The sequence below is a fragment of the Monodelphis domestica genome, chromosome 2 (assembly GCF_027887165.1).
Source record: "Monodelphis domestica isolate mMonDom1 chromosome 2, mMonDom1.pri, whole genome shotgun sequence".
NCBI lineage: Eukaryota > Metazoa > Chordata > Mammalia > Didelphimorphia > Didelphidae > Monodelphis > Monodelphis domestica.
In genome coordinates this window covers 175203479-175223571 of record NC_077228.1, presented here as the reverse complement: position 1 = coordinate 175223571, position 20093 = coordinate 175203479, and the positions used below count along the sequence as shown (strand labels likewise).

Below are 20093 nucleotides of genomic sequence, written 5' to 3'. Positions count from 1 at the left end.
CTCTGTGTCCCAATACAGCTTGCTCATTATTCATATTATTCATACTGGGTACATTAATGTACAGACTTCTGGAGTCATGGGGTTTACTGGTGGCTACTTTCTTGGATTTTGTTTTTTACACATTTCTAGATGTTTCTCTTGACATTCTATTCCTGTCATTCTTGGTGGAGACAGATATCTTCAACTATAAGTATAAATATGCAAACACTTTTGCCTTCCTTTTCATTTTAAAAAGCTCTCAAACAGGTTTTTAAAAAATATTTTTATTGATATTTTATATTTCCATCAGTTAGTTGTAGAAAATGAGCCCTCACTCAAACCCAGTCCCACCTGATATAATGACTGCATGAATGCCCCATTCTGCCTTGGTAGTAACCTGTCTTCCTGCCATGAAGGAAGAGGTATGTTTCATTATCTAGTCTCTGGAAACACTGGTTTTTTCAATTACTGAAAGTTTGGCTTCCTTTTAATAATTTTTTAATTAACAATGTTGTAATAGTATCATTTTATAATTTGATCTTTGGATTCTACTTAGCTCACTCCCTATCAAATCATATAGTTCTCATGTTTTTCTGAATTCCTTATAACCATAACTGCTTAATGCATAATAGTAGTCCATGGTACTCATATATTCAGTTTCTTGCAGCTGGTAGTACAATGGAAGGAGCCATGGGCCTGAAGTCAAGAAGGCTTGAGTAAAAGGCAGGTAGGAGACTCAGTGGATAGAGTCAAGACTGGAGATAGGAGCTCCTGGGTTCAAATGAGGCCTCAGACACTTCCTAGCTGTGTGATCCAGGGCAAGACTCTTAACCCCAATAGCCTAGCCCTTACCTAATGTTTTTCTGCCTTGGAATCAATACTTAGTATTAACTCCTAGTTAACCTAGGTAAGGGTTAAAAAAACAAACAAACAACCTTGGTTGCCAGTACCCAGATGGGGGAAGGAAGGAGACAATTTGGATGATATAACTTCGGAAAACTTATGTGGAAATTTGTTATTACATGTAATTGATAAAATAAAATATCTTTATAATAAATTTTTTAAAAAGACCTAAGTTCAAATCCAGTGTCAGACATTTACCATTTGTGTAACTTCTGGGTAGGTCACAACTTCTATTTTTCCTAAAATTGCCTAAGTTTCCTCAACTAAAATGGAGATAATAATAGCATGTACCTCCCAGGCTTGTTGTGAATATACTAATTCATGTCTAGCAACCCATTAAATTAGGTTTATGAGACTCCTGGCAAATACATTTTTACCATCCTTTATTAGAAAAGCTCCATAGCTGGCCCAATATTCTTACATCTTAAGCTATAATTCTGAAACATTTGTTATTGTTCTTTTTCAGTCCTTCAGTCATATCCAACTCTTCATGACCCCATTTAGGGTTTAATTGGCAAAGTTACTGGAATGATCTGTCATTTTCTTCCTTTGCTCATCTCACAAATGAGGAAAATTGAGGTAAACAGGGTTGAGTGACAGCTAGTGTCTAAGGTCAGATTTGAAATCATGAAAAAAATCTTCTTGGCCCAGAACTCTATCCACAATGCCACTTAGTGCAATGGACTACACATCCAACCAAATGCATGCTATATACCATAGGAAACATTTATTTTTTGCTCCTTCTATTTTTATTGGGTATACTGCAAAGTCTATTTCTTTTGAAGACTCATGGATTTCATAAGGGACATCAGAGGCTTGGCACAATGCATACATATATCATCAGGAGTATTAGTGAGTACCTGGCCAACTATGAATACCTTTTCATTTGGACTTATGCCCAGATGTGATCACCCAATATAGTGATAAATATCTTCAGTAAACATATATCTCCCTGTTTTATGATGCCACACTTGTTACTGGTAAATCAAAGCACTGCTGAAAGCTGTATACTCTTAGCATATGCATGAGATATCTTACTGAAAGAGAACCATTCAGGTTGTGTTTTGTTACAAGCTAATTGTTTTTTTGTAAACAAACAGCATAATTATTCATTCACGATACCTTGCAACTGGTAAGATGTTAAGCTTTAATGACTTTAGAAGGGCAAATGCAACAAACATCCCCAAAAATGTGAAAAGTTAATATATTGATACATTTCTTAATAAAATGCCAGACAACCCTTGTCTTGGGGTATATTCCACTCTAGTTTATTTTCACATTTTGCACATCATATTTTCCTCAGTTGCTACTTAGTACCTAAAAGAATAGCACAGTTTGTAATCATAGCCTTAATGTCACCCAAAGAATGAGGTTTTAATGCATACATAACAGTTCTGACATGATCCCTCAAAAGTCTATAGCATTTATACTTCTGTAGTTATTATAGCTCAAAAGTGCCTGAAGACTTTGGGGTTACCCTATATATGCTTCAATTAGGTTATCCAAACTTGTACTTCTGTGAAGAACTAGACATTCCTAAGTTAGGACCTGAGAAATGCTTTATTCCATGAACATATAAACTCTTGAATACTTACGAAATGGCTTCCTCTCGATTTTCTCCCCAAGAGAAGCAGTGACCAAACTGAGAATCTGCAAACTCATGAAGTCCACCTGCAGCAGCAACACTGAAATAGCCCCAGACATTTTTATTACTGCGGAAGTTGAGTTCCTGGACTGTTCCTGAACTGGGCTTAAAACCCTGTTAAAAGATGGAGAATATAAAAGAAATCTTAGTACATTCCTAGTTAAGATTTTTCTAAAAGTTTGTTGCCTAAAGTAGAATCCCTGGAGGAAGAACTATGCAGTCAGTCACAGGGGCTACAAGCAAGTCTTCATGTAAATATGACCAGGTGGGAACTCAGTTACAATGACATAACTTAGGTAACTAGGACTTATCTTTCTGCATCTTCCCCACCAGAATAAAGTTGATATATCTGAACCCTGTGCTTCAGCAAGCTATCTTTAGTTACCTCATCAGGATTCTCACTAGTGATCCGAGCAGCGATGACGTGGCCTCTGGGGCAGGGAACATGAGCAGAGTTTTCGAAATCAATGGGGACATCTCCCCAGGGGGAGACCCCGTACATCATTCGGATATCCTTAATTCTGTACAGAGGAATACCCATGGCAATCTGAAGGAGAACAAACCACATGTGTATAAGATCAATGATAAGAGCTTTTTCTATACATTTTAAATTTACCACTCTATTCACACAGTTCTTCCACCTTAGAGACCACTGCCTATAAAACTCAGTTCCTACAAAACTCGTTTCCTTTTTCTGCAGACTTTAAATTTCATAAATATTGACTATCAGTACATACTCAAAGTAGACTTAATACATTTAGTAACTGCCCCTATTTTATTCTGATTTTTTACTGAAATTAATTAGCATTCAATCTCTCTGCATAACACTATCAGACTTCCTCTAATAACTTAAATTCCTACTGACATATACCACAGGTAAACCCAACAGATGCCACAGTTTCTTCCTTGAGGTCAGATGCTGTTCCAAACTAATAACAAGATATGTTAGAACTAGAAATATTGCATACAGACTATAAATGTAAAAAATTATATTATATATATACACATATATAGGAATAATTCTAAGAATCAAAAGATAAACCCTATAGAGTAAGAAGTAAAAGGCCCTTGATACCTATGCTTTGAATATGTTTGTTTACAAAAGAAGTAAAATAGAAAAACAACATAAAAGAGAAAGTATATGACTATGACACATCCCCAGCAGGCACCAGGGGAGTTATTTGAGATTTACCAGGTGAATACAGAGCCCTAACAATGTGATCACCTTTCCCAACCCCACAGACCACAATGCTCCGAGGAGAGTAAAGGTTTACTGCCTTATCAACAGTCAGAACTTTAGATGTTGGAAGGATAAATATAATGGAGAAAGCTGAACACGGTTCCAAAAAACATAGAATGGTTTTCCAAAAAATTAGCTTTCTAGAAAGAATAACTATGACTGTGTCTCATCACAACTCTCTGAGACTTGATTTTCTTGGCTATAAAATGAAAACATTACTCCTACTACCTTTCTCCCAGAAGTACTAAGGGAGGAAAGTACTTTGTAAACTGTAAAGTACGATGAAAGTGGATGCTGCTGTTATTCTTTGGTCACAAGAAGCACCTAACTCCTTCATTAGTAGATGTGGCCTTCCCAAGCTCAAGGAAGTAGGTGAAAGGCAACATTGCTAGAAGTAGAGTAGAATAAGAACAATTTACTGTTTAGAACTATAAAAAACAGCTCAGAAATACAAGAGAACTCAGATGAAGGCAGCATGGAGCTATGACTTCAGAAAACTGATACTGAAGCATGCTACCCACACAGTCACAGAGGTGACCAACTAAAAATACAGAATGAGACATACCAATGTGCTGAGTAGTTCTGCTTGACTATACCTTTGTTATTAGAGATGGCTGGGAGTGGGTGATGGAAAATTAAAGGGTAATGATACAAATACAACAACAACAACAAAAAGCACATCAATAAAATACTCAAAAATACATAGAAGAAAGCAAAAAGATTCAAAAGAAATGAACTGAGCAATTTCATTACTACCATATTCAATTTAATACACATTTCCTTTAAAAATAAACTGTTCATAACTGAAATTCACAGTATCATATGCAATCCTATTTTTTCCTTTTTGAATACTAAACTCTTGAAGTTTGCTGATTATTAAGCTCATGATAAAAAAGAATATTTAAATTAAAATATATTTTTCAGGAGTCATTCTCTCAAATCATGGTAATAAAGAGGGTCATCCTTGCCAGAAAATATCTGGGCTACCTCTGCATTCTGGCATGCAACCAAGGGGACAAATCAACCAATGAATACCCAGAAGGTCAATAGTCCAAAACACAAGAGGTTTCTGTAGGAATTTTCAATTAATGCTTTTGTTTTCAGACTCTCACATTGGGGGCCTGACTTATAGAGTGACCCTTAAGAAATACAAGCCTATTTCTTAAGTGGCTAGCTCTGGCATTTCAAAACTTGCCTGTATTTCCTCTCTTATCAGGGAAACAAGTCACCCAAAGATTACATTCAAAGAGCACAGATCATGAATCACAAAATTGCACAATAGAACTGAACACCAAAAGAGATTCTGATGTAAAAAATGCTTCCTTCCTATCAGACACTGGTAAATCCAGTTCTTCAGGTATCTCTGCCATTCCCAGCCTCCCCAGAGGCCCAGGAGCACTGGGACTCACCTGGAGTTGTGCCGCTGGAAGGTTGACATCGGCCACCATCTCTGTACAAGGGTGCTCCACCTGCAGCCGCGGATTCAGCTCCAAGAAGTAGAAGCTGCCATCCTGGCTGTAGAGGTACTCCACAGTCCCAGCACTGACATAACCTACCATCTTGGCAAGCTTCACAGCACACTAAAAGACAACGTCATGATGAGCGAATTCAAGAACCCTATTATATCCAAAATCCAGTCCTTGCCTGCTGCCTCTCACTAGTTCAAAAACTCAATACTTCCAGTCATACAAGGGCCCAGAGTCTTCCAGATATACAAGGGCAAATTTTTCTCCACTCTAACCATAACCCAGCAGAGATATGATTTACCTTGATCACAGTTTACAACAGAAAGCTGACATACCCCACAAACTCCTAGTAAGGACAAAGCACAATATACAGTATAGATCAACCCTTCAAATAACTATTCATCTGGCTTGTTTCAGATACAGAGAAAGGGAGAATATCACTTATCTACTAAAAGGAAATGAGTTCTGCTTCAATACATCAGGAAAGACTTTGTCCAAACTTTCCAATTTGTGGCATTTTGTTTTCCATGTGCGTCTGAGATATTTCTTAAAAATTTTTAATGGAATCTATGAATTTTAAACATTAAACATTAAAATTCTTTGAAAACTCTAAGAAATTAGTCAGTGCAATAAACCCTAACCTGCCCTAGTAAGTGCATTCCAAATCTTCAGTGGATTCATGTGAAAAAGCAAATATAAGAGTCACTTTAATCCGTAAAATCCAGCTCAAGAAGCTAATCTGGAAGATAGGACGGCCTTTCTAGAATGATACTCAGACAGATATGCTGAGGTGGGCACTTACTACACAAATGGAGATTAGAACTCCTCCAAATGTCCATTTGCCATGGACAAAAAGTTTTATCTTCTGGCCAACAAGATAATGAGCATACCATGCTTAGATGAGCTAGTCTTTGAATGACAGGCATAATCTGCTGTCTAGCTCCAAAGGGCTTGGTACAATAGTCTTGAAAAATATAAGGAACATCATTAAATACTGACAGGGTTCGTGTCTCTTTTCATCTATCTTCCCCCAGCCAAAGGAACAAAGTGTTATGTAATATTCATACATTTTTTTTTAACAAAGGCATATGTTTGATGGCTGGCTTGTAAGAAGAATAACAAAGTGCTAATATTCTATTTTTTTACTTTGAAAAAAATACAAGATAAAAGTACTTCTAGACTTATTGAATAATTTCTAATGTTCTCTGTACATTTCCCAGTAGAGATAGTATACTCACCTCCTGCCTGCTGAACACAGGGACTCACTCAAATACCCCCACACACTGGTGCACTCCCCTTGTGAATAAACTCACCTGTTCCATATGCTCAAATACCACTGGAGTTGCAATGGTGGCAGGAGCTTCTTCTATGATCTTCTGGTGTCTTCTCTGCACAGAGCAATCACGACCAAACAATGAAATTGCATTTCCATACTGATCTGCTAAGATCTGCACCTCCAAGTGACGAGACTGTTTAGCTAGTCTCATCACAAAGATAGGGGAGCCAGGGACCTCAGCCTGAACCTGTAACAAAGAAAGAAACGAATAATACTCAATTATCCTATATTTTTTCTTGAAGAACAGGACCGGACCTATGATTTCATTGGCATTGGAAACTCCTAGATAAGGAAATTCCCAATACTAAAGCACAGCAGCACCTTATCTGTCATTTATAGTTTCAGAAAAGTGCTTAAAGCCCTGAGAAGTTAAGTGACATACCTAGAGTCATACATACCTATGTTAGGCTTGAACTCAGATTTTCCTAGCTTTAATAATAGTTCTCTATCCATGACATCATGATGCCTCTCAAGGAAAAACATGTTTGCTATTATGATAAATTTTTTCTTCCCACTTCCCTTTAACAGGTATATTCCCAACTAAATTATCCAATAAAGGAACAACAAAAGGAATATAAAACTAATAATCATGTATACTGTGAGGATAAAGGAATCAAAAAATGGAAAATGAGCCAAATCCTACTGTATCACATAATCCTACAGCCTCCAACACAAAGCCTAGGTCCTGGTCCCTGAAGGCCAAACATAGGCCTCTTTCTTCTCAATATCACTATCACCTCCCCAACCCATTCCCACCCTTTCCCCAGAGAAGTATATGGTTTTCCACATATCTTCTCAACATTTTTGAGTGACTTTTAATTATATAAGTCTTTAATAACAAATATTTTTGAAAACATACTAACCCAAGCAAACAGCTAATAGTACTCTACCTGTCTGAAGAGGTTAGGGAAATCATCAGCATGGTTAACCTTTCTGATTCCCTTCCCTCCTCCTCCTTCTGAGGCCTTGATCATAACTGGATAACCAACTTCCTCAGCTGCCTAAGAGGAAGAAATAGGGAAAAAAGAAAGGCTAAAGGAATTAGTTGAGGAATATAGGCAAAGAGGTAAAAGGAAAAATTATTCACAAGGACCTAAATAGTTCAAATGCAGCAAGCTAACAGTCAAATCCAGAATAACAACTATAGGTAAGTAATTAATCTCAATTTCCATAACAAGAATTCTTTTATACATTCAAATGTAATCAAATGCAAAAGGGCACTAAAACAAGAGAATTTACTCAAAAACTAGCTTCAAAGAATTCTCTGAGACCAGTAGTAATATTTCATCCAAATTCCTAGCTCCTACTTTATAGAAATATATATAGAAATAATGCTCACTTTACAACACAGAAATAGTAACTAGCATTTATATAGCACTTTAAGGTTTGCAAAGCATTTTACACATATTATCTCTTATTATCCTTAAAACAATCCTGGGAGGCAGGTGTTATTATTATCCCCATGTTACAAATAAGAAAGCTGAAGAAGGTAGAGATTAAGTGGCATGCCCAGGCTCACACAGGTATATGTAAGGCTGGATATGAACTGAAGACCTCCTGACTCTAGGTCCAGTACGCTCATCACTGTGCCATTCAGCTGCTTTCAAGAACTAAATTGTCAATGGGATTGAACTATACATTCCAATAACTAAGAAATGAAAATAAATTTATTTTAGGAAAACTTTATACACACATTTAACTTATAAAACAATAGGTTTGAGTAGAGAACCATATATTTAACTTATTCTGTGTTACTTGAATTTCAACCTAAATGTGACTAAAATACTTTCTTTGATAAATGGAATTAAAAATTTCCAATTAAAATAGAACTACCATAGTAAATTTCTCTTTTGTGTAGGCATTTGCAAAGAGAGAAGGTTCTTTATATTATAGAATTTTTTCAAAATCTCAACAAGGATTGAAATTAAAAAGATTTCAGATTAATTCTCAATTAATCAAAATACTTAACTAACTTATCCTCCTTCCATTCCACACATTCCCTACCCAGCAAATATTTGAGCTTTATCTATATTACATGCACACAACCTAAAATTTCCACCAGAGGTCAGCTATTCAGCCCTTTGCGATACTTTGAGGATAAAGATCAAAACATAAAAATGGATCAAAGATGGCAAATTGGAGAGAGAAAAAAAGAGAAGCAGACAGTTATTGATGCTGCTGCTGCTATGGCTCCTAAGGTGGCCAGGCTAGGGGTCAAAGTTAAGCTGTATAGCTATTGGCTGAACTTAACTGGGAATAAGTGAGTGAGTAATCCTTTTTTAAAATGTCCAAAACTGTGAAGAAAGAAAGAAATATCCTTTTTTGCCAATGACATCAAAGAAAGACAATTCAGGATATGATATTTCTGAGGGGAGAATGTTAATTCTCTTTCTTAAGCAATAGTATGGCTAACATCAAAATAAAATAGAAGAGAGATTGAAATAGCCAGTTTCCTACTTAGATGTATACCATACAAATTAAATGAGTCTATATCTTTCAGAGAAAAAATATATTATTCCAAATTAACAAATTAACAATGGACAGAAGGAAACCCCCAAAAAAGTAAGAACTAGTAACCAATAGTTCCCCCAAATCCAATCATTCACATAGGAAATGTCAAAGTTAGATAGACGGCTGGTTTCAAAACTAATTATAAATTGTTGATCTATAGAATAGACTATATCTATGCTCTGTCCCTTAGAAAACACTCCCCTGGAATCTAATATTATGAATGTTTGCCCAGACTAGCAACAAGAAGGCAGTCTGATCTTAATGTCAATTTGTACATTTAGAAAGCCTATTCTCAGTTGTTTGAGCCTATTCCCAATGAACTGAGATGCACCATTCTCTAGAGTTTGCAACCTACCTGCAACCCAGCATCTACATCCTTCACATAACCTTTTTCATACAGATCCTGGGGAACATTCAAAATGCGCTTTGAAAAATCATTCTCTCGCCAGTCCACCTGAAGACCTGTAACACATGAGTAACCATAGAATGACTGCTAAAGCATATCATCTCTAAAAAGCAGAATCTTGTGCAACTTTCTGAAAGACCTTTAAAATTCTGTACTGTACAAAGAGAATAAAGGGGGATTCTAGTTTATAAGAAATTAAAGCTATGTTGTGTCCTTTGGGTTAGCAATCTTTAATCACAGCTGATTCAGCTGAAGAATACAGGCCAACATAGAGGACAATTTCACCAAAACCTTGAACCTGAATATTTGGTTTCCCACTTCATAAAAAGTTCAAGGAGATAAGAAGTTACCTTTAAAAATACATACACAGGGGGCAGCTGGGTTGCTCAGTAGATTGAGAGTCAGGCCTAGAGATGAGAGGTCCTAGGTTCAAATCTGGCCTCAGACACTTCCCAGCTGTGTGACCCTGGGCAAGTCACTTAAACCCCCTTTGCCTAGCCCGTATCACTCTTCTGGCTTAGAACCAATACACATTATTGATTCCAAGATGGAAGGTAGGAGTTTTAAAAAAATACATAAACACACAAAACAAAAGCATGGGAGATTTCTCATAACAACTTGACAGGCAAATACCTTCTCATTGTACGTTCAGGCCTGCTCCTGGGGCAGAGTTCTGGGAAATAATTCAAACGTTATGGGCCCTTGGAAATGGAAATGGCGATTTTATTGGCCTCAAAAGAGTCATGATTCCATGTTCCCTGAATGTTCCTATATTTGACAGCCACACAGGGAGCACTATAGCCTCTCAATTCAAACAAGAACAAATTCAACCTTTTCTTTTAAACTTTGGCTATTTGACCCAGAAGGTCTAAGGTCCCCCAAGAGAGTCTGGATAACCACATTCAAAATCAGTCTGAACACAAAGCTAAAAGTGAAGCTTACATTTTTATCAATGACAATAATTTGTCATTCTGTAAAGGATTTTGTAAAAATGAATCATTAAAAAATATTGATCCTATTTTTATGTAACGAGCAACTGAGGAGTTGAGTACCTTCAAACAGGCAGAGCAGACAACCAATAAATTGTGAGATCATATGAAGGAAAATATAGGAAGGCAAACAAGCTGGATAAATATATCCTGCATTACTAAGTAGGTTTCAGTTATTCACAGGTACCAAATATTTCTTGGGTAGGCCCCAATGTCGAAGATTCCCAGTTCATTCTGATACACTTTAGAATAGGCATAACAAATCAAGAACTAAACCCAGTTTTCCCAGGGTTGTGCAGAGTAGAGCTATCCCAAGGCTACTCCAGATCACATTAGAACATTTAGGCAATCTGGGTTCCAGACTCTTCGAGTTACCCAAGAACCTCAGGTGCTAAAACAGGTTGCCACTCATCAACTCATAATCAGATAATACCATTAGATATAAATCAGTTAATTCTTCTACCACTTAGCATCCCAATAAACTGCCCTGAGTACCAAGAAAAACAAATAGCTGTATCTTACCACTGCCGCTCCAGGGAAGAGTTGGGATACCTGCAGTTTGAGCCACTATGGAAGAGGCGATCTTATCCCCCAGAGCCCACATGGCTTGGCTTGGAGGTCCTGAAGATAAATGAATGGAGGAGAGAATAAAAGTAACTTGTTTAAAGATCTCTTACTATATGTTTTCAGGCCTAAATCATGAAGTACATAAGAAGCCTGCTCTGAAAATTTTATAACCAACACAATGAAGTTGTCAATGAAAAACAAAATACTGACTTCCAAACCAACCAGGATCAAAGATCATCTCAATGTGGAAAGCGACAGAAACACAAAGAGAATAGTCTCAGTAGGCATTGTGATATAGTGGAAAGAGCACTAGGAATCTTAAAGCTAAAAGGCCTAAATTACAACTCTAACGATAACAACTTCTCTGTACCTTATGAACCTCATCTATAACATGAGAATACTGACATTTCCATTAGCTGGTTCAGAGATGTGAGAAAAGTACTTTGTAAATCTAAAAATGCCACATAAACATAGGTTGGTTTTGAATCACACAATCTTAGATCCTCTCTTTTTCCCTAAGAAAGTAGAGACAGAAAGGAAATAATTGTTTTCTATTAGGAATTAAAAGCCTTATGACTAAATAAGAATAAATGAAAAGGCATTTTATTAAGCATTTACTATGTATCATGCACTCTGCTAAACTCTGGAGATACAATTTTTTTTTTCTAGAAAGAGACTGAGAGAAACTGTCTATGCCCTCTAAGAGCAGGCCAAGATAAAATATAAAAGGGAAAGGAAACCAGTGAAGGGAATTTTCATCTTCACTGGCTAATGGTATTCTAAATATTAAACTGCCAACTCTTCATTAAAAATGCCTAATCTCATGTTTTCCCATGGGGAATGGCAGAGTCAAAGAAGTCAATATGTGGGACTTAGGATGGAGCCATCTTTCTATCTAATCAGCACTTCCCAATATCAAACAAAGACACTCAGAGCATCAAAACAAAGTAGGAAGGTCTTAGTAGAAAGGTAGAAAGACCTTAGGATAAAGGGAAAAGAGAGCATGAAGGTGGAAAAATTTCTTTCTATGAGGCACTAATTGGGGAAACATGAAGAAATGAAACAGAAAACAAGGTAGGACAAAAGTACACTTACCCATAAAGGCAATGCCATTCTTTAAGAGGAGCTCTGGAAGCTTGGGGTTTTCAGAGGCATGGCCCCATCCAGCCCACACTGCCTATAGAGAAACAAAGTAGAATTCATGCATTACAGTAACCCTAAACTGCTTACTGTCTTGCTCTCTACATCAGCTGGCCTGAAGGCAGCATATTGTAAAACAGACCACAGTACCCGTGGACATAAGCAAATGCTGAATTGAATTTATGTACTCAAACTCACTACAATCTTCTGGAGGAAAAGAAATAAGCAGTTCATTGTACCAAATCCTTGGAAGAGTCTGCCATAGTAAATCAAGTATTAAAACTCAAGTCAACCTTGCTACTTAGAAGAGAACTTATTATCTACTATCCTTCTAGCTAGGTTCTATAAAAGATCTTTCAGGAAATGTCTTCTAACAAATTCAAATACTGCTTGCTTAACTCCACTTTTATCTGTATTTTTGTTTTTAGTTTCGTATCAGGCACATGATTCCACTGATGCAGAAAACTCCATGCCAGATAATCTACCCATGCATGTGAGTGTCTGCTCTATGACTTTTCTTATAGCACAGCCTGGGGAAAGAAAGCCACTTTCCCATAACCACAAGCATCCTAACTCCAAGCCTACCTCTCACCAAGTTCCCTCTCTCATGGCTGTTGCATTACTAAAAATTACAAGATCACATTCAAAATGATATATGTGAAGTGGTGTGTATACTATAAAAGGTTATAATTATTATTATAAGATTGAGTTTTAATAGAATATCTCTAATAGTCATTAATTCTGTAAAATATGGTTTTAACAGTCTGTTTCTCTAGAGCTGAATCCTAAACTTTAGCCCACCTTCTACTACTATTCTTCCAACTCAACAGCAGTGAGTTCAAGTACCCTTTATAACTTCAAGTAGCATTTCTCTGGTTATTAGAGGCTCAGAGCAGAAAAAAGAGAAGGCAAGACTTGTGAGCCAGAAAGACCAGAGTTCAAATTCAGTATCCAAAACTTACTAGCTATATGACTATGGGCAAATGATGTAACTTTCCTGTGCCTCAGTGTCCTCGTACATAAAATGGGAACATAAATACCTGAATCATAAGGTTGATGTGAGGCTCCAATGATATAATGCATGCAGAGTATTCTGCAAATTGTAAATCACACTATGAATATGGGGGATGCTATAGATAGATAGGCTACATGCTTTGCAATGTTCATCAGACAACCTCTGAAGTCATTCCTGATTTGAAGGTTCTAGGTCTCTTAAAAACTTCCCTTAATAAGTTTACTCACCAGCCTGGGGTGATGTAAAACAGTTACAACCTAAGGGTAGGAAGTAGACAGATAAGCAAGACTACAGAAATCTTTTAGGAATCAGATTGTTTTCATTGCATGCTGATCTCATTTTGACTCATCTCACTCACAGAGTCATGTTCCTTTCCCCCTTTTCCTTAGTTACTGCTTATGATGGCAAATAAATACAATTCAAGACCCTCAATTACACAAAATTCTTTTGATAACAATCAATAAAACTGTATCTAATCTTTGCTCTTCTTCTCTTCTGACTCTCTTGTCTGATGCTTATCATCCAATGAAATAAATCAGGCAGACTAATTTAGATTTAAAAAGACATTAGCATCACTTACTTGCACTGGAATCCTTTTGGCAATGTCAAGAATTAATTCCACATTTGCATAGTTGTTGTTGTTTGGTCCTCCAGGCACTGGTACATAATGATCTGCCATCTTAATGTACTCTTAAAAACATAAGCAGGATAAGACAAAGCATGTATTTCCTTTAACTTAGGAGTTTAAAAGTACTGCATAAACCAATAATAGAGATCACCACCATTGCAGTAAAACCAGCACAGCAGGATCCTTTATGCTTGAAGTTTAACCTCCTCTCAATTATTATCTTCACTGTTTAGAATGCTTAAGAGCAATGGTTATCAAAACATTTTCATTGTATAACTTCTGAAAATTCTCAGCATCAGATAGTCAAGAAAGCTGGCCTTGGAAACAGGAAGACCTGAATTCAAGTCTTGCCTCTGACATATACTGTCTGTGTAATCCTGTGTAACTTAACCTCACAGTGCTCTGAGACTGTAAGTTATAGAAGAGATGCTAATCTATTTTGCTATAAGAAATTTCATTATCAGGGAATTCCCTATAAAAATGAAATCATAGCCTAGTTCCTTACCACATTCCTATATCTTATCCTATGATTAATCTGAAAGTGGAGCTAGATGACTTAGTGAGTCCACAGCTGGAACTAGATAGTCAGGGAAACCTGTTCAAATCCGGTTTCAGGTACTATCTATATAACCCTTGGCAAGTCACTTAACCTTTTTGCCTAAATCCACTGGGGAAGGAAATGGCAAACTCCAAAATCTTTGCCATAGCACAGGCATGTTACAATACACAGGATCACAAAGAGTAGGACACAAGTGAACAGCTGAACAACAACAATTAAATTACATTGATTAGTTTAATAATAGTCAATTATTAATATATTCACATCTAAATCTAAGAGTTCCAGCATTAGTAAGAACAAGATTTCAGCATCCTTTATCAGCACCTTAGAATTCCACTCAGACAAGACAGTTGAAATGCAAGAGAAAAAACCAAACTGAGAAATGGCAAGTTTCTCTGGAGGGTAAATAAGGATTACAGAAATCTAAGTAATCAGTGACACTAGGGTCAGGAATATGGGGACTATAGGTCAGATAATGGGTATTACCAGGAAAGACAGAGAAGGGGCAGTAGGTGGCTCAGTAGATAAGAGTGTCAGGCCTGGAGTTCAAAGGAAATGGGTTTCCTAGCTGAGCAAGTCACTCAACCCTGCTTGCCTAGTCCTTACCCTTCTATCGTAGAGTTGTTACTAAGAAAGAAAGTAAGGGATTTTATTTAGGAAAAAAGACAGAAGTAATAGCAAAAAAAGGCCTGAAAGATGAGAGGGCCAAATCATGTGGAGAAGCTGCATACTTTCTATCTCTTTTGCTTTCCTTTTATCTTCATCTCTCCCTCTTAGTCACCCTTTGCTCATTCTGCCTCCCTGTTTCTACCATAAGTAGCCATAATTTGGTATTAAGAAGTTTTATATATTTATTCATTAATATTGTATGCTTATTTTTTCTGGAGGAAAATACTTCATACTGTATTAGGTGGTTTCTTTATTAGGTTGTTTATGGTAATTGGACGTGCTGGGCAAACACACTAAGAAATAAGGTAATGGGAAAACAGAATTCTAACCCCCCCCCCCCCACTTCTGCTGTCTTTTTCAGTTGGAATCAAGCTGGAATTCAGAATGGGTAAGTGGACTAAAATTTTAACACATAACTCACTCTCTAAAATACCAGAAACAGGGATTTATTTTTAAGGAAGGATGGGTAAAGGGAATTTGGATAGGAGAGAGGGAGTTTAGGATTTCCCTAATCTATTATGAATCTCAAAATGAATAAATAAAGTTGTATACTCTTTAAGAGGGATGTTATTAACAGTTTTCAAAGGTGTTCAGAGCCAAGCTCCAAATCTGCCAGAGAGAAGCCAATAACCAGAAAGGCAGAGAAATCTCCTTTATCTCTTTCTCCTAAAGTCCCTTCTCTAGGCCACATTCTTCTCTGGAATTTTCCTTTGATGGACAGATCTTCAAGCTTCCATTCATTGCATCTCCTTTCCAGGTTTTCTATAGCATTAATCTCTTACAATACATACAAAATTGATAAGATCAGAAATTAACAAAAGCTAATGTTAGCAGCATTGTAACAAGACACCAACAATGTAGGAGTACAACTACAGGTTGATGGAATTATAGAATACTATCACACAGTAAATGAGAATCACAAAAATAATCACATCCTTCGAACCAATAAGCCAATTATTAGAATCTAAGAGTATCAAGGTTTTTTTGCAAAAGGATAAACAATTCAAAAGTAAGTACCTATAAGATCATTATTCTTAACTACAACTGGATATTCCTGAATATTCAAGTGGGTAGATAAATAAAGATAATTTTGCTATAGATCAATAAGCATCAACGATTTTACAGATTATTTGAGGCATGAAAATATTAGAGTATATCCATATAATGGAATATTAATTATACCACCATTAAAAGTGATACATGAGGTGACTAATGTGGAAGTGTTTTACATGATAATTAAAAAAAATTAAAAGAAAAAAGATGATATATTAAGACTAAAAATAAATTTGAAAAAATGAAAAGTAATTAAAGTAGATCTGGAAAAAGAGTTACACTATCTACAAAAACTGACTATAGGTACAAATACAGAAACATAATTAACAGAGAAGACAGATTACAGTGAACCATTATAGGCATTTTGTACAGAGGAGTTAATTTTTTGTGTAAATTGTGGTGTCTGTTTATTTGGTTTGACTGTTGTAAAAGACTTTACATTTCAAGCAGTGAGGTTTTCATTTTATCCAAGAGAGAGTAAACAAATGAAGTCCCCCTGAGTAGGAGAATGACATGGTCAAACCCTTGCTCTAGGAAGAGTATTTTGGCAATATTATTTGGTGAATGATTGAGCAAATTCTGGCAAATGAATGTGATATAATACTATTGTGCTTAAAGAAATAAAGAAAGGTATCATTTCAAAAAAAATCTGAGAAGATGTATGAACTAGAAATGAGTAAACAGAACAATTTATACAATAAGTACATTGCAAATACCAACAACTTTGAAAGACAACAAATTTGAACACTACAATAAACAACTATGATGACAAAGGACTCTTGATGTAATGTATTACCTACCCACCTCTTGACATAGTGGTAATGGACTCAGGATATAGCAGGAGACACATATTTTTTGATCAGTCAATACAGAAATTTATTTTGCTCAACTATGAAGATTTATTACAAGGCTTTTGTTTTTCATTCTTTTTTCAGTAATGGAAAGTGGGAAGAAGGAAAAACAGATTCTTCTTAATTATATGGAAGATGGCAGAGAGGAAAGAGATGAGGATTCCAAATAGAAGGCTTTTCAGGTCAAGATGGCAGCTTAGTGACAGCAACAGCTCAGGCCTCTGGCAAACCCTTCCTCATGATTCAAGGGGACTGAAAACCAAATCTAACAGAACAGAACAGAACTAGGGAACCCTCCTCCTGGACCCAACTTAAAAGGTATGCCCACCAAAAAAGCCTGAATTCAAGAACACACAAGGAAGGTCCCAGGACCCCTCCCCCACCTATAGTGTTGAGCCTCCAAGCAGTGGCTGGAATCTCTGGTCAGGCAAGGGCACTAGTCTGGAGGAAGTAGCTTACTGGCACAACTGTGCCAGGCTCAGGGCATTGAATACAGGCAACATTAAGGCAGCTGGAGGAGAAGCACAGAGCAGGCAATCCAGTCACAGTCAAGTCACCCCATCTTGCTCCCTCCTGTCACTAGACATTTTGGCCTCAGGGCACAGCCAACTTTGCAGATCAACTCTTCCTAAACTCAACCATATCAACAGGGCAATTAAGAAGGATTCAGAGGTCAGGGAAGCTCAAACTCCAAAATCCCTCCCCCATAGACTGATCTGAGAGCCTTGCTGACTAAGCTCCAAGGAGCAAAAGCAGCAACAAACCATGGGCAACAATTTTGATAACAGGACTGGAAGCCAAGTTTCAGCTCAGCTTCTGCAGTGAGCTGAGGAAGATCTAACTAACGTGATCAATCAGCAGAACAGAGAAGAAGCCCCTTCAGGACAGAATAGCCCAAACCCATAGATTCAGCACATAATGAGAGAAGCAAGACTAGAAGCAACCACAGGAGGGAAAGAAGAGGAAAATATGAGGAACAACAGAAAAAGAAAAAAGCAATTATAATCAACAGCTTCTATCCAGGCAATGAACAATGGAGGATCAATGGAACACCAAGCAAAAACACAGAAACACCAGCAAATTGGACACAAGCTTTGGAAGAACTCAAAATACAATTCAAAAAAAACAATTAAGAGAGGCTGAAGACAACTGGGAAAATATCTTTAAAAGCAAGATGAGTCATCTAGAAAAAGAGGCACTTGAACTAAAACAAGAAAAAAGTATCTTGAAAGCCAAATTAAGAATCATTGGATTAGGAGAAGATCATAACAGAATAAAAAGCCTGGACATCATTCTACAGGAAATTATCCAAGAAAACTGCCCCAAAATTCTAGACTAAGAGGGAAAAGAGGAGATGGAAAGAATCCACAGGTCACCTCCTGTACTTAATCCTCAACTGACAACACCCAGGAATGTTATAGCCAAATTCAAGAACTACCAGATCAAGGAAAAAATATTACAAGCTGCTAAGAAGAAGTCATTCAGATATCATGGAACCACAGGGAGGATAACACATGATCTGGTTGCATCTACACTGAAGGACTGAAAGGCATGGAATATGATATTCCAGGAAGCAAGGGAACCAAGTCTACAACCAATTATGAAGCAAAAAGGGCTATATTGTTGCAGGGGAAATTATGGTCATTTAATAAAATTGAAGACTTCCAAGCATTCATGAGGAAAAGACCAGACTTGAACAGAAAATTTAATGCCCAAACAGAACTCAGGAGAATTACCAATGGTAATTAAGAAAGGGAAAAAAAACAACAACTTTTTTTAAACAACTAAATAAGTTAAAATGATTGGTATCCCAACAAGAAAAGAGGATATTGGTAACTCTTGAAAATTGTTATCACCTGTGTACTTAGAGGGAACATTGACAAACTGTATAGGATGAAATGCCAATAAAAATATAAATATAGATAGATAGATAGATAGATAGATAGATAGATAGATAGATAGATTTAAAAACGAGATAAAAAAAGAGGTTAAACCTCAGAGGAATGGGAAAAGAGACAAAAATGGGGTAAATTTATATGTCATGAAGAACGGTATGGTGTGAGAAGGGGAGAATATCAATACACTGGAAGGGAAAAGAAGTTGGACACAGGAGATTCTTAATTATTACATGCACTGAAATTAACTCAAAGAGGAAGAACAATCAGATCCATTGGATCAAAGAATTGATTCATGCCCTATAGAGAAGTAGAAGGGTAGCAAACGCACGGGTGGGGAGGGAAGCAATACAAGGGAGGTGGGGTAATTTAAAAAGACCCTAAAGACAATAAGAGGGGAATAAGAAGAGGGGGTAGAAAGGGAAGTAAAATAAGGGTGGGGATTAGGGGGACTGATTAAAAACAAAACACTGGTGTAGAAGGAAATAGAGAAAGCAGAAAGGCCAGGACTGGGAGAGGAAATAAAAATGTTGGGAAATACACAGTTGGTAATTATAATTCTGAATGTGAATGGAATGAACTCACCCAGAAAACACAAGTGAATAACAGAGTGGATTTTTCACCAAAACCCTACCATATGTTTTCTATAAGAAAAACAAATGTGGAAGGTAGATATTCATAGAGTAAAGGTACGCAAATGGAGCAAAATCTATTGGGCATCAACTGAGTAAAAAGGCAGGAGCTGCAATCATGATATCTGACAAAGCCAAAGTAAAAAAATAAAATCTATCTAAAAGAGTTAGGAAAGGTAATTATATCCTGATAAAAGGCAGTATAAACAATGAGGAAATATCAGTACTCAATATATATGCACCAAATGGTATAGCATCCAAATTTCTAAAGAAGAAACTACTGGAGCTCAAGAATGAGAGATAGAAAAACTATACTAGTGAGACCCGAACCTTCCTCTATGAGAACTAGATAAATCAAACCAAAAAATAAATGAAAAAGTCATAAGCAAAGTGAATGAAATCTTAGAAAAATTACAGTTAGTAGATAGGTGGAGAAAAATAAAAAGGGAGAAAAGTAATACACCTTTTCAGCACCACATGGTACATTCACAAAGATTAACCATATACCAGGTCATAAAAGCATTGCAAACAAGTGCAAAAGAGCAGAAATAATAATGCAACCTTTTCAGATCATAATGCATTATGATTAACAAGGGTACAAGGAGAGGC

At 36.6% G+C, this 20093-nt stretch overlaps 1 protein-coding gene across 20 annotated transcripts in view; it reads right to left on the bottom strand.

Annotated features, from left to right (window-relative positions):
* ACACA (acetyl-CoA carboxylase alpha) overlaps positions 1–20093 on the bottom strand; it is a 291002-nt gene that overhangs the window by 194390 nt on the left and 76519 nt on the right. For 19 of the 20 annotated variants that reach the window (XR_461987.2, XR_461986.2, XR_461989.2 and 16 more), the window contains 9 exons: positions 13778–13887; positions 12138–12219; positions 10998–11096; positions 9436–9542; positions 7460–7570; positions 6547–6756; positions 5177–5347; positions 2913–3074; positions 2478–2641 (listed from right to left, as the gene is read on the bottom strand). Coding sequence is in view for 9 of the 20 variants with exons in the window: in XM_056816443.1 (XP_056672421.1) it covers positions 2478–2641; positions 2913–3074; positions 5177–5347; positions 6547–6756; positions 7460–7570; positions 9436–9542; positions 10998–11096; positions 12138–12219; positions 13778–13887 (1216 nt within the window). In the remaining 11 variants the exon portion in view is untranslated. The remainder of the gene's footprint in view (positions 1–2477; positions 2642–2912; positions 3075–5176; positions 5348–6546; positions 6757–7459; positions 7571–9435; positions 9543–10997; positions 11097–12137; positions 12220–13777; positions 13888–20093) is intronic. The other variant, XM_056816442.1, reaches the window with a different exon arrangement.